General features: G+C 39.0%; 1 protein-coding gene across 1 annotated transcript in view; it reads left to right on the forward strand.

The window, feature by feature from the left end:
- LOC146788637 (putative cation-transporting ATPase 13A5) overlaps positions 1-13,764 on the forward strand; it is a 452,938-nt gene that overhangs the window by 183,620 nt on the left and 255,554 nt on the right. The window contains exon 13 of the mRNA XM_085635829.1: positions 6,580-6,641. Within this exon, the coding sequence (XP_085491955.1) occupies positions 6,580-6,641 (62 nt within the window). The remainder of the gene's footprint in view (positions 1-6,579; positions 6,642-13,764) is intronic.

The following is a 13,764-nucleotide window of genomic DNA, read 5'->3' on the forward strand; positions in this document are numbered from 1 at the left end:
TCTTCAAATCTTTAGCAAGTCCCAGAACCCGACCCTACTTCCATCCGTCTCCTTGAAAAACTGAACAGATCTCTTCCATCTCTGCCATGAGGGAGCCTCAATCTGAGTCCAAAGTTTGCTGATTTCTCTCCTTGCTAGTAATATTAAGTAGAAGATCAAATAGCGGCAATTTACATGCACATCATGCATGCCTTTCTTCTGGTGGGCTATCCCAAACATAATTAAATCAGGGCTTACCTCTATGTTGCCAACCACAGAGGGCGAGATAGTCTTAGCCACTGCTGATCAAAATTCTTCCAGTTTTAGGCAAGTGGCGAACATATGCGCACCTTCAGCATCTCCGCTGCCACACCATTTACACTTTATGCCAATGCTTCCTTTTATTTTTTTCAGCTTGTTTGGGGTCCAGTAGATTCTATGCAAGGTAAAAAAAGTGATTTTTCCTTAAAGCAGCCAGTTTAACCACCAGATACTTGTAGCACAAGATACTTGCCATAAATCTTCCAGCTCCACATCCGCCAAGCATCCATCCCATGCACTGTATGGTGTTTTCATCTCGGCCAGTTCTGCTGCTAGTAGATATTGAAACCAAAGTGCCACCTCTTTTTTCCTTGCCACTGTATCCTGGAGATACAATTTCATTTGTTCTGAATCTACATACAACCCATTTTGCCCCTTGAGCCAGCCATTGACCTGGTAAATTTTAAATCTAGAGATTACCCCTTTCGTCTTATTGTGCCAAAAGCTCCATGTTAACTTTTGTCCATCATCCACCAACTGACCCCACTGCCTAACATCTCGCTGGTTCAGCGGTTTTGCCAAGCTATCCCAGGGGAATCCCATATGGGGGACAGCCTGCTGTAATAAGGAACGGCCAGTATCGATCTTATCTCGTACCAACTCATTGCTGCTGTCTGGAGACATTTCAGTCTGACCTTTTAAAAAAAAAAGCCTACTGAGCTCATGTTGGGGAAGAGCCTATGACCTGCATTGCCTTCCCCTCACCCCACCGATTACCGTCTATCCATGGTTCGGATTCCTTAGTTTTGCTTCCTCCATAAATGTATCCACCTCAATCGGTTCTGAGAAGTTGTGCATCTTGTTATGCCACATCACTTTATAAAAAAAGCAGTGCCTCTCAATGGTACAGACGCTCCCAGTTATTTTAGCGTACCCTTTCTGCTCCCCAGTTTCCACTGTCTATCCGCTGTTCCCTTCGAAATATGTGACCTGGATCTGTGGGAGGCACCCAACGCTTGCAGCAACTTTTCTTTTAGAGCTAACCCCCCAAAAACTTCTTTCACAGGGCACAATAAAAAATATACCATGATCTTTTGCATTTTTTAATGACCAGGATATAGCTTAGAGGGGTCTCTCTGTATACGACAAAAACAGGCGTAGAGTAGAAGAGGATGGGCACTGGATAATAGCTGAAATTAAAATAACTCCCTCAACATATACACTAGCAAGTTATTATGGTCCAAACATAAATGATGTAACCCCTCTGACTCAGCTTTTCTCTAACCGTGTAGAATTTCAATCTCCTATCATTCTTGGTGGAGATTTTAATATCTTATTGAATAATGATCTTGATAGCTCGTAGTTAGGACCCAGATCACCTCCTCCAAGAGGAGGGCATATCTATTGGATATGGTAGAGAATTTTAACATATGTGACGTCTTCCGTAGAGTGGAGGAGAAACGTAGGGATTACACCTTCCATAGTAAGAAGAATGGGCACTTCTTTTAGAGTAGACTGCCTGTTCATTGACAAGAAAGAAGTGCAGCAGGTAACGGGGATAGACCACCTGCCTATACACTTGAAAATCAAGAGGAGTGACACCCATACTATCGGTAGGTGAACATTTAACAGGAAGATAATGCTGCAGTCTGAGATAATAGAGCAGGTACGCCGCAACACTGAGAAATGTTTCTCTTGGAATCTGGAGTCAGCCCCCCTGCATTTGGTATGGGATGCAAACAAAAAATGGTTAAGGGCTATTATCAAATGTTTAACAGTAAACTGAGTTGGAGAAGAGAAAATATACATTAACAGTTTAGAGGAGGAGATAGGCAAAGTAGAGAGTCTATTAAAAGATAATAAAGAACAGGAAGGAGAAAGAAAGGAGTGGGTAGATAAGCTGGAAGGCTTACGCATGAAGTTAAGAATCAAAATGGAAGAGAATATGACTCAGCAATCGGAGGTGAGCAGAGCCAGAGATGTCATACAAGGGGAGTGTTGCGGTAAGCTTTTGCCTTGGAAATCAAGGCTGGACAAGAACAAAAACTTTAGTGGGAAGATCTTAGAGGGGAAGTCAGGGTTGATAGTGAAGGAGAGTGATAACATGAATTTCAGGAGCTATACACAGAAGACCTAGAGGTAACAGACCAAGAAATACAAAAGTGGCTCCTAAAAAAGCAGCTCTTCAAACCCAAGCACTATATCTAGGACAAGAAATTAGTGGCAGTGAGATTTTGGATATTCTGAAAAAGCAAAAAAAATGGTAAAGCCGGTGGCCCAGATGGGAACCCCAGCAAACTGTACTCTGTGTTGCAGGAAGAGATCATTCCTATCGGGGTTAAGCTATTTAACTCTATTCTGATAGCTGGCAGGTCAATCCCCTTGTCTTGGAATGAGGCTTTAAGTTCTCTAATTGTAAAGCCAAGCAAGAACCCGGTATACTGCCAATCCTTTCACCCAATATCTATAGTTGTTGCTATGTTCACTCTCCTGTGATTTTGACTAAACATTGTGAGCAAAGTAGAACAACAATGTCCCTTGTTATTTTGTTCTGGCCAGGCTTTCGCCCTTAGACAAAACATACAGTTGCAGCTGGTGTTTGGGCAATGTTCTCCGGGTTTTATTGGAATACAGGAATAGGTGACATATACTTAGAGAGAGACTTTTCTAGGGAAAAGAGCGAGACAGCACCTTTGATGTAGATTCACCATCTATAGGCTAAGGTATGGGGTATGCTAATAAAGCCCAGAGATCTTTAACATATAATAATACTGTTTCTTAGCAAGGGGAGGGAGGTTAGACTCCATTGTCTTTTCATTATGACATCCCCCTTCATGATATATGTTCTAATTGCTATACTGACTGTATTTGTACTATGCATTTTTCTGCTTGTTTTGGTGCGTTTACTGCATGATAGGGCATGTTAGTTAAAATAAATATTTTAAAGTGTTTTGTGCCTCTGTCAGATCTTATTGTGAACAAGTACAAGAGTGCAAGTGAAAGGGAGTGTCTTGTTACTGCGATTTCCCTAGAGGTCTGGGAGATTTGTGTTCTGGGGTGTCTAATGATTTGTTTCTCGGTGAGTGAGTAGGAGAGCAAGTGAGACATTATAGCTAGTCAGTCCTGGGCTCACGGGTACTAAGGTGGTAGGATGACTCAGTCCCTATGCACTAAGGTCCCATATTCCTATGCATACTTCTTTTTTTGGGCGGAATCCCTGCAACAGTTGCACCTCTATTGGAAAGGCATACTATTTGGTGCATTCCCAGGTTTACCTATCTTGGAAAATCTGGAAATGTGCCAAAAGGCATGCGTGGATTTGTGGGAACTCCCACACTCTACCCACGCAACACTTTCCTTGTGCACATTAACACAAGGCAGAGGCTTGCGCTGCCTTGTCTTACTCCAGATTTACCAAGCAACGCAGGCCCATGCAAGATGGCCTTGCTCAGCTTGGTAAATCTGACTCAAGGATTGTGTTGGCCTTGAGACCCCCTGTGTAACACAAGGGCAACATAACCCTTTAATAAATCTGGTCCCAAGTATTTAACTTCCTGAGGATCTCTTTAATTTTCTATCACCAGAGGGTCTCTTAAATATCAATCCATCTCCTCTGTTTTACCCTGTCTGATGTGCCCTTTAGCAATGCACCTCCTGAGGCTCTCCTGAATCTACCACCATCTGAGAGAGTCCTCAATATCACAATACCTGAGTGTCCTCAATATCTCACCATCCAAGGGTAGCTTTCATATTTCATAAGCTAAGAGTTGAACTAGAATTTTTTGAGCTCTTCTTCCCCTCTTTCCTATCCCACCACCTGAGATTCTCTTCAGTATTCCATGTTAGCCCTCAATCACCACTTGAGGGTTTCCTCAATATCCAACAACAGCTCTCCCTCAACACATATCTGCCTGAGTATCCAATGTCCATGGAGATCCTCAGCAGTACACTTGAGCTCCCCTTGTGACAAGGATCACTCAGTATCCCACCATCCTGAAAGTGTATTTAGTATTTGACTTGAGCTCTCTAATTGTGGTTCATGAGGAGACCCTTGTGCAGAGGAGGGATGTGCAGATAAACCTCAAACTGTGAAGGTCAAGTATTAAATCAATACATTTTACTAGGATCAAGCAGCACTATAGGTCACTAATTAAGCAGAAAAATTTGAATTCTATATGAAAAAGTGGCAAATGCTGTCAAATGTGATTCAGTCTAAAAACACCAAGAAATTTTCGAAGCTTGAGCAAGATGGTACCGGCATGGATCCAATAAAAGTAACATATATGGTCCTTGAAACCCAGCGGATAGAATTTCTAAGGGTCATAGTAAGGGGTATAATTACCATCTGTTAGCAGAGTACAAATATGATGAGAATTTAATTAAAATATATTTAGGAAATAGCTTACCAGAGCAGTTGCCCTAGACAACTTGCCCTTAGTGGAAATTAAGGTTAATAGTGACTGGCGGGCATCACTTTTCTGCCAAGTATTCAGAATACTAGTAACCACTGGTGTTATGACTGAACGTTGAAAGGTAGTTAATAATAAAACCCATATTTAAAAAGGGTGACCCTCTGCAATCCTATGAATAATAGGCGTATTATCCTTCCTGATGTGAGCTTAAAAATGTTCTCCAAACTTTTACTTAACCACGTAGAGCAGCACTTAGGCATCATGGATTTAATACCAGTGGAGCAAGATGGCTTCAAGAAAAGTCACTCAGTAATGGATCACAGTTTTAGTTAATAGTCAATAGCAATTAAATCAATAGAGATGTTGGCAACCTATATTGCTGCATTGTTGATTTCAAGATAGCTTTTGACTTGGGGAAAACCTGATATATTGTGGGAGCAGCTGCAGAACATAAAAATTTGTGAGGATAAATAAATATTCTGAAGGAGTTGCACAAAGGTAATTGGGCAGTGGTCCAACTAAACCAAGAAGCCCTTTTGTGCCAGAAATTACTTATTGCAAAAGGTCTAGGACAGCGCTGTGTTTATTAGAGCTATCGCTCATTTTGTCTGAAGTGCAAGCATTTTTTCCCAAAATGGTATATGCTGACGATTTGGTAATCATTGAAGCAATAGCGATATAATTAAAAAGGAAATTGGAGGCATTTGCTAAAGATTGTTTTTGACATGGACAAAACAAAAACTTTGATATTTGGTTGTCAGAAGAAAAAATATCAATGGTTCATCAATAAGGTAAGGGTAGACGAAGTTACCTCCTATAAGTACCTTGAATTAAATTGTGGGTTAAAAGTTTCTGATATGATCGCGGTTTTACAACCTTGTAAGCCGAACCTGCAAACTACATTTCTTTATGGTATGAAAATGTTTACATGAGTTGATATTATGACTGGAATAAGCTGGAAGGCCAGTGCCTAAAGAGCACTTTTAGGCATTCCCCAATCATCTATGGTTTTAGTAATAAGGCGAGAACTCAAACTCATATCCTGATGTTTTATCATTATGAAACTGTGGATAAGATGTTGGTATAGGTCACTATTAGAATGAGAGAGCAAAATTGACTATATCTGTAAAAAATTCTTTTAAATAGTGAATTGTCATGAGCTGCAAGTGTAGAAGAGATTTTAAGGACATTTTTTGCTTTGCTCTCTCTACATTCTCCCACTTTAGGATTACCTTTAAAAGTGTCCTGGACAGACTTGAATATTAAAATGGAGATTTTGACTAGGGAATATAACTTGAGGTATTTAGGGCTTTACGCTAAAAAATGTGGTTCACCCGCTTCATTGTTTCATGGTATAATGAGGCTATGTACCTGCTTGCCTGAGCCAGGTCTGAAAAACAGTATTTTGAAATATAGATTAGGTATTGACCCAATATTGTATGGTAGGAAATTACCCAAAGCAACTCTTAAAATTGGTGAATACTGCAATTGTGGTATGAATAGGAAAAGTACAAGTGTGCACATTTTACTGGATTGTTGGTTTTACATGAAGGAAATGTGTCAATTGTTGAAGCCTATTTTATTGAAATAGGTAACCGTGACATTTTTATGTTCTATGCATTAATTTGAGGTAACAATTTACACTTAGGACATTTTTACAATTGAAAAGACAACTGAAGGGGATTAATTAATTTATTTTATTTCAAGTTATTTATTTACGTTAAATATGTCTATGTTCTACAAATAGATTAGTTCAATGGACTGTGGCCCAATAAACTTACTTTCTGACAATAAATGTTTTATATGGAAACCATATATTTGTTTTGTTTGCTGCTTGAATGGATTTGTTTTTTAGCACCACAATTACTTAGTGATTTCAAACTGAGTTGTTCTTGTTATTAATTTGCTCATGTCCATTTGCATCTAGACTGGCACCCTAACAGATGATGGACTGGACCTCTGGGGGATCATTCCATCAAAGGCACAAAGGTATGACTGGGATATAATGATATGCAATGACTGAGTGTAAAAGGAACATTTTGCTTTGTGCAGCATATGGGAATGGGAGGTGCCTATATTGCATTGATGTACGAAGTTTGAGGCAGATTTGTCAACTTTAACATGCATTCCGGCCCAATAAAAAGTTCAAATATGTGTTGCCACCTTGATCCTGTGGGATGCTCTGTGCTGGGAAACACTGAAACCCGCCCAGACTTCCATGTCTATCCCTAACAATCTGCTAAAGAGCAGCCTTGACATGTGCAACCATCGTATCAGCCCCCCAATGTATTCCCACTCTTTAAAAACAAATAGATTTGCAACAGCAGCTGGATTCAACCTCTTGAGCAATTCACCCATTGCCCCCTACCATTATTGAGCCAGATGTTTTTCTGCTCTGACATTCCAGGCTGCAGCTGTGTTGTTTTCCCATGTACAATGCATATGCAGTGAAAAGCACACCACATGTGCTGAAAATGTGAATTTTTGCCTATAGATACAAATAATTCCCTGCTAGTATGTGGACTTGAAAAGAGTACTTGAAACTTTAAGACATTATTGAATTGTAATGTGTTTCAAAATCAAATCCAGTCAAAAATGTTTAAGTTTGTGTAGGACCCAGGGTGACAGCATAAACAAAAGGGCTGTTATGATGTAGGGATGGATGCCTCTGAGTAGCCTCTTCTAAATCATGCAAAGATGGTTATATGCATCCCAGGAAGTCAAACCTTGAGAACATTGAGTCTTCCTATAGTTTTGTCTTCTGGAATTTGTTATTTGTAATGGTCACAGAAAAACCTGCAGAGGTTCACGTAGTTTAGTTTATGGTAAACTGGGCATGCTCAACTGGTGACTAGGTTCCATTTGATTTTAATACCATCTCAACATCCAACACACAGGGCCCGATTCACAGAACTAACTTAAGACAAAATCCTAAACTTACTACTTTTGGTATTCACAGAAGGCCTTTAGTAGTAGTAAAGTTAGGATTTTGTCTTAAGTCTGTCTTAAGTCTGTCCTAAATTTGTCTTAAGTTTGTCTTAAGATTGTCTTAAGACTATCATAAGTCTGTCTTAGCAAGTGGTCATGTGGTCATGTGGTGGTGCAGCTGAAGAATTTGCCAGTCTCCAGGAGCTGGGATCTGACAGCGCTGACCTCGGCCCCGGTGTGAGTCAGAGAAGCTGGAAAAGGAAAACCCGGAACGCTCTGTCCTCATTCCAGAGAGACGGGATGAACGGAGGGACCGAGCGTGTGAGGCTAGAGATGTGCCTGCAACTCAGCAGTGTGGAAGCGGGCAGCATTAGGCTGGTGCAGCTTGCACGGCGGGGGGGCTCTTAGTGTTTGCCCCGCTTTTTTTTCTCAGTCCTGCTCTGTTTCACCCACGTTGTCTGCTCAACTGTGGCTCCTACCCTGCCTCCACACAGCTCCCGCCCTGCCCTGCTCCCCCTCAGATGCATTAGTCATTCCTCTGCCTGTGTTAGAGTCTTAGGGGGAGAGGCAGAGAAAGTTTCAAAGGAACTGGACCAAGTGATAAAGTCCCCCAAGGCTCGAAAAACATTTAAAATGATCCCAGCCAGGAACTATTTTACCTCATCTCCCAGACCAGTCTGTTTTAATCAGCCTGGCCCTCATAGTCCGGATTGGAGCATTTAAAGAGCTTGGAAAGACTAACCTCCACCTTCAATCTCACTTGAGCTGCCAGTCAAGACTTAACAGTAAGAGGGAGGGATTTTTGTGAACTTCTGGAAGGCGTTAGTGTAGTAGCATTAGCAAGCTGCAGAGGTGTGAGAAACCTGGGTGGCCAGAGGAGGTGGCCGTGCCAGTGCAGGGGTCATCCTGAAGATTTGCTAGCATTTTCTACAGAGACCCAAAATGAAACCAGGAGATCCCGGGCTTCTCCACTATTAGTGGATCTTGGCTTATAAGAAACATAGATCCCGAACAATCCATATGAAAAGATTGGGCATGGTTCAATCTGCAAGAAAAAGGATGTATAAATCATCTCATATTGGAGCAGTTTTGGTAAGTCCAGAAATAACAAAAAAATCCCAATATTCCAAAAATGACCAATTCAACAGTAATAGTTAAATGCAGAAAATTACAGGAACAAAATAACGACGGGAATCTCGAACTCGCGAAATCAAAGGGCAATCAAAGGGCAATAATAACCAAAGGGCAATAATAATCTGCAACTTGATGAAGACCAAGAAAGAAAACAGGCAATTGAATATACAAAAACCGTAGAGCATTGGGAGCTTCAGGAACCAGGGCCTCAAAAAGCAGAAGAGGCACTACCTTCAATACGAGAGTCAGATTTTGCCTTACCGGAAATAAACTACAATCCCGGTTTGCCCTCAGAGGTATCTAATAAAACAAAAGAGACATTGCGTTTATTTAATAGTGCACCAAGTAATATTTCGGATCTGATGTAAAACTTCTTGCAATCTCCAGAATTTCCGCTAATCAATACTTTGAAATCACCCAATAGGCAAGATCCTATATCGAGCAGTTTTTTTACATTGCAGAAGATTTTGGAATCTATATTGGCTCTTCTGGAACTCTGATCAGATTTTGGAAATGCAAACAGGAATACTGCAATACTTTGTGGATAAAAATAGGAAAAACAGCTGAACAAAATCTTCAAACTTCAATAAGACAATTTAAAAAAGTTGATGGAGAAAAAGAACAGTGTCCTAAATTTTCATCCCATTTGATAACCATCCTCCAACAAAAAAGCAAATGGCAACTCAAACTGATACATCCTCTTTAAAAAAAGAAATAAATAAGGTCACTAAAGATGATAAAATGTATTCTCTTCACAAATTATTTAAGGATTCCATAAGTGAAAGCAATTCACAAGAAGCTGTTTAATTTTTTCCAATTTTCAACCAATTAAAAAAGAAGAAATCTCCCCGGATCTCTGTCTATAAGGGAGTCAGATTGTATGTCAGAGCAAAAGGAAAAGAGAAATAAAACTAATTGGAAAAAAATAAGAAAAATAATAAGAAAAAAGCAAAACGTCGATTCTCGAAGCAAACGACAAGGAATCTAAAAGCTCCACAGTCCCAGAAAGGAAAGTCTTGGCAGATGTACAAATCTTGAAGACCCCTGAATTCATTCAAAATATAGATCAGCATCTACCATCACACGAAATCAAAGAAGATCAGAAAGAACTAAATCAATAGCAGCCAAATTTTTTCATGAAACATATAAAGATCATCAGTGCAGAATCTACCCAGAAAATAGAAACTCAATCTTCTGTTGGGAATTCAAATGGTAAAGGAGAGCAGACTGACTCTTGTACTTTAGAAATAACGCATTTATTCCCCACAAGAAAAGACTCTCTGAACCGTGGGAAAATAGTAAATCTATTGCACAAGATCCATTTACTTCACTCACTCACAACCTCAAAAGTTAGCAGCTTATCCGAACAAACTCCAATTTACGGTGGCAACTGTTGAGTTTTGGTCCAATGTGATCCCTTCAATCATCCTAAAAGAGAGTTACATCCTCCACAAAAATGGATTTGATTTAGTCGAAGTTAAAGAAAATGTAAATCAGCAAAAAAAATACTCCCCATGATAATCAAACATTTTCAGGCCCCGTAACTCAAAAGTATGTACCCGAAGGAACCTTAACAATCTTGATTAAAGACGGAGAGTGACCAATCTGGAATTATAATTCTAAAAAAGTAGAGATACAAACAAATGAAAATTCTTCGTCTTGGATCTTCAGTAATTTGAGTAGTAACAAACAGGGAAAAGCAAATAAATTTCCTTTTTAGCAGAAGCTTGAAAATTGTCTCTTGCAACATTGCCTGGAAAGATACGGAAAAGTAAGCCTCTATTCTGGGAAACTCTCAGCAATAGTGATTTTGCAAGAAACATGGGCCTTAGAAACCTGTGTTCAAAAAGATTACTTTGTGTATGATGTTCCAACAGAGGCAGTGAGAAGGGACCATGTAAAGGTAGGTCTCGAAATTCTCTTGAGAAAGAAATCTATTGGGATCTGGAAGTAATTGATAAGTCCCTCTTGAACGTCCAATGCATCAAAATCAAGCACTGGAAGAAAAAGCTGGACACCATCCACAATTTGCTTATTTTTAACATATACATCACACCTGGAACCCCATATGATTATTTAAGGGAAAAAAACATTTGAATAGAATCAACTATAAAATCCAAAGGGTATCCTCCGGTAATAATCACTGTGGACTTCAATGGAAAAATTTCAAATGCCCTGCTGGTCAATTGGAGGATTCATACACCAGATGCAGCTCTGTCTATCCCCTTACCTATAACTCCAACACAGATAATTACGCCTTACGTCAGTGTCCACAATAAATGGAGTCATTTTAAATGGAAGAGTAGAAGGTAATATTCCCGCTGCATTTACAAGGATAGGTAATCATAGCTCTTCAATCGTAGACTATATAATATGTAGTCTGGATCTATTCGGAAAAGTGCAAACACTCATTATAGAAAGAACACATGAAAATGATCATGCAATTTTATTTTTGGGAGTAGAAGTTCTCATGCAATCTACTCTCCCATGGTCTTCAAGTTCTATGAACGGCCTCGCTGAAGCAGGCTCAAAAAATGGAATTCTAAAGCAATCAATAAAATTAATAATGCAATTATTTTTACACAATAAGATCTTTTTTTAAAACTAAGTGGACCCTATAACAAGCTATGAAGACACTATTTCCTCGGTGATGGCTACCCTTCAGGAACCATCAAAAGGACAAGAAAAGGTCATGAGGTATCCAAAAGGAAAGTGTCAAGATCACAAATCATTACAACTCAAAATATCTCTGGGATCAGATGGAAAGAAATTACAAAATTGAAGAAAATCAGACAATGGAAAAAAGGAAAAAAAAGTCAAGATCAAAACTGGGTTTATATCCGAATGGCAGTAAAATGTAAAAATAGTAGGGCATTCAAGAGTTTAGTAGCTAAAGAAATGGGGACACTGAAACCTCTACAAGTATCTTCAGTATCATCAGCTGACTGGGAAAAATATATTTATGATTTTTATAAACCAAATTCACAGAACCCTGAAAAATCATGTCAACCATTCCACAGGAAGAAGAAAAAGAATCTAGATATCCTAGCCCCAACAGCTAAGCAAATAGCCCATTATATAAAGGTCACTAGATCTTCTCAGCAATAGATCCAGATAAAATTCTGATTACAGTTCTTCTAAGTAATATGGAGGAGTGGAGCACATTTATAGCCCCCTTATACTTCACTGTTTTGCAACTGGAAAAATTCCAAAATCTTGGCTAGGGAGCATCCGAAATATTGCTTTGCTGGACGCCACCAGGAAGATTTTTGCAGCCTGTGTCCTGGAACATTTGAAGAATTGGGCCTTTTCCAGAGGAGTGATCCCTATGACACAGGCCAGTTTTAGCCCAAAGCATTCTGTAATAAACAATATTGCGGTCCTTCAAATGGTTATCAACAAATATGTAGTGTCGAAATTACAGGTTGTCTACTGTATTTTTATCGATTTTACTACCACTTTTGAAAGTGTGGACAGACCAACACTCTGGAAGAAGTTGGAGAGGTTAGGAATACCTAATAACCTACTCACAATAATTATATCATTACACACAGCAACATGATGTAGAGTTCAAATGGGGAAGAAAAGTGATTAACACGATCGATATCCACGTCAAATTGTTCAAAACAAGGCTGTCCTCTGGTCCCCATCTTATTTTCTCTCTCTATAAGCGATCTTCCAGAGTATTTCGTAAAAAATCAATAATCCCCACCAAAAATAGTATTTAGTAATATCCACATTTTAATGTACGCTGATAATGTTGTGATTTTAGATCTCACACCAAAAGGCCTACAAAGAAATGAAATTGCACTAAATGGCTATAGAAAATAAAATATCTTGATTCCAAATACATCTAAAACCAGAGTCTTTCCATTTAGAGTAAAAAGCAATTCCTTCATTTTTAATTGGACATTAGGAGGAAATTCCTTAGAGATCGTTAAAGAATACACTTACCTGGGGTAAATTTTTTCTCAAACTTTACAAAATTTCTCTCATTTTCAGCATATAGGACGTAAGGCAGATGCCCATGCTGGTGCATTACAGAGGTTGCAGTTTTCCACCGGGAATAGACATTTTCAATCCCTACTCAAGGATTATTGTATACAAATTCCCCCTATTTCATCGTATGCCCTTGAATATATTTCGGTTAATACTTGGCAACCAGTAAAAGTGAGAGAAGGAAACTTATTATGTAAATTGTAAAAAGTTAACCAAGCATTCCCAGTTCAAGCATTACGCCTAGAGTTATCTTTAGATAGCTCTTATGCTAGAGCCTTCTCCAGTATAATAAAATGGGCATATAATCTCCTGCACGCTGACCGAGGATCTCTAAGGAATATATTAAAATTGGAGACTTTTACAGATGAGTCGTTGCAATTTACTTTTAATAAGAAACTTAGTATTGCTTTTAATTTGTCCCGTTGCACAGCAGCACTTTTAAAATCTTGAACACCAACACATTTAAAGCTTTTTTTTAAAGAATTTGACACCAAGAACAAGCTTTGACCTGGATGTAGAACACTGTTCCCAACTAAAACATTATGCACAATTCGTAGAAAGTATAGAATATAAATCTCTGCAGCGATACATAAGCTTTGCGCTAGAACATAGGGCGCTGCATCCTTTTATTGCAGTTAGGGAACCTCCCACTAAAGGTTTATACATCCAAATGGAATAATCGTGAACTAAAACAGGAATTTGTGATTTGTATGATGGAGGAGTGCAATATGTACTTCACGTACTGTTAGTTTGTCCAAATCCGATTCTGGTTGAGGCTCGGCATTGGTATATAAAGCCCATCTGATTTAGACATAATGTCTCTACTGCACGAGGTTTAATTACGCTCTGTAAATTGCCACCTGATGAATTTGACTGTTATAACTTGTATAACATTTTAAAGAGTTTCTTAAAGTGGTTTTAAAGCTGGAACTTCATAACTATTTTAAGCAAATCTGTTTTGTATTTGTTGACCTTAAAATAAATACAAATCTTGAATTTTGAGTCTAAAGAAAAAAACATGAACTCCTTAGCTGCTGAGGCTTTCTCTGCT

This window comes from Triturus cristatus, chromosome 11 (assembly GCF_964204655.1).
Source record: "Triturus cristatus chromosome 11, aTriCri1.1, whole genome shotgun sequence".
In the NCBI taxonomy this organism is placed as follows: Eukaryota; Metazoa; Chordata; class Amphibia; order Caudata; family Salamandridae; genus Triturus; species Triturus cristatus.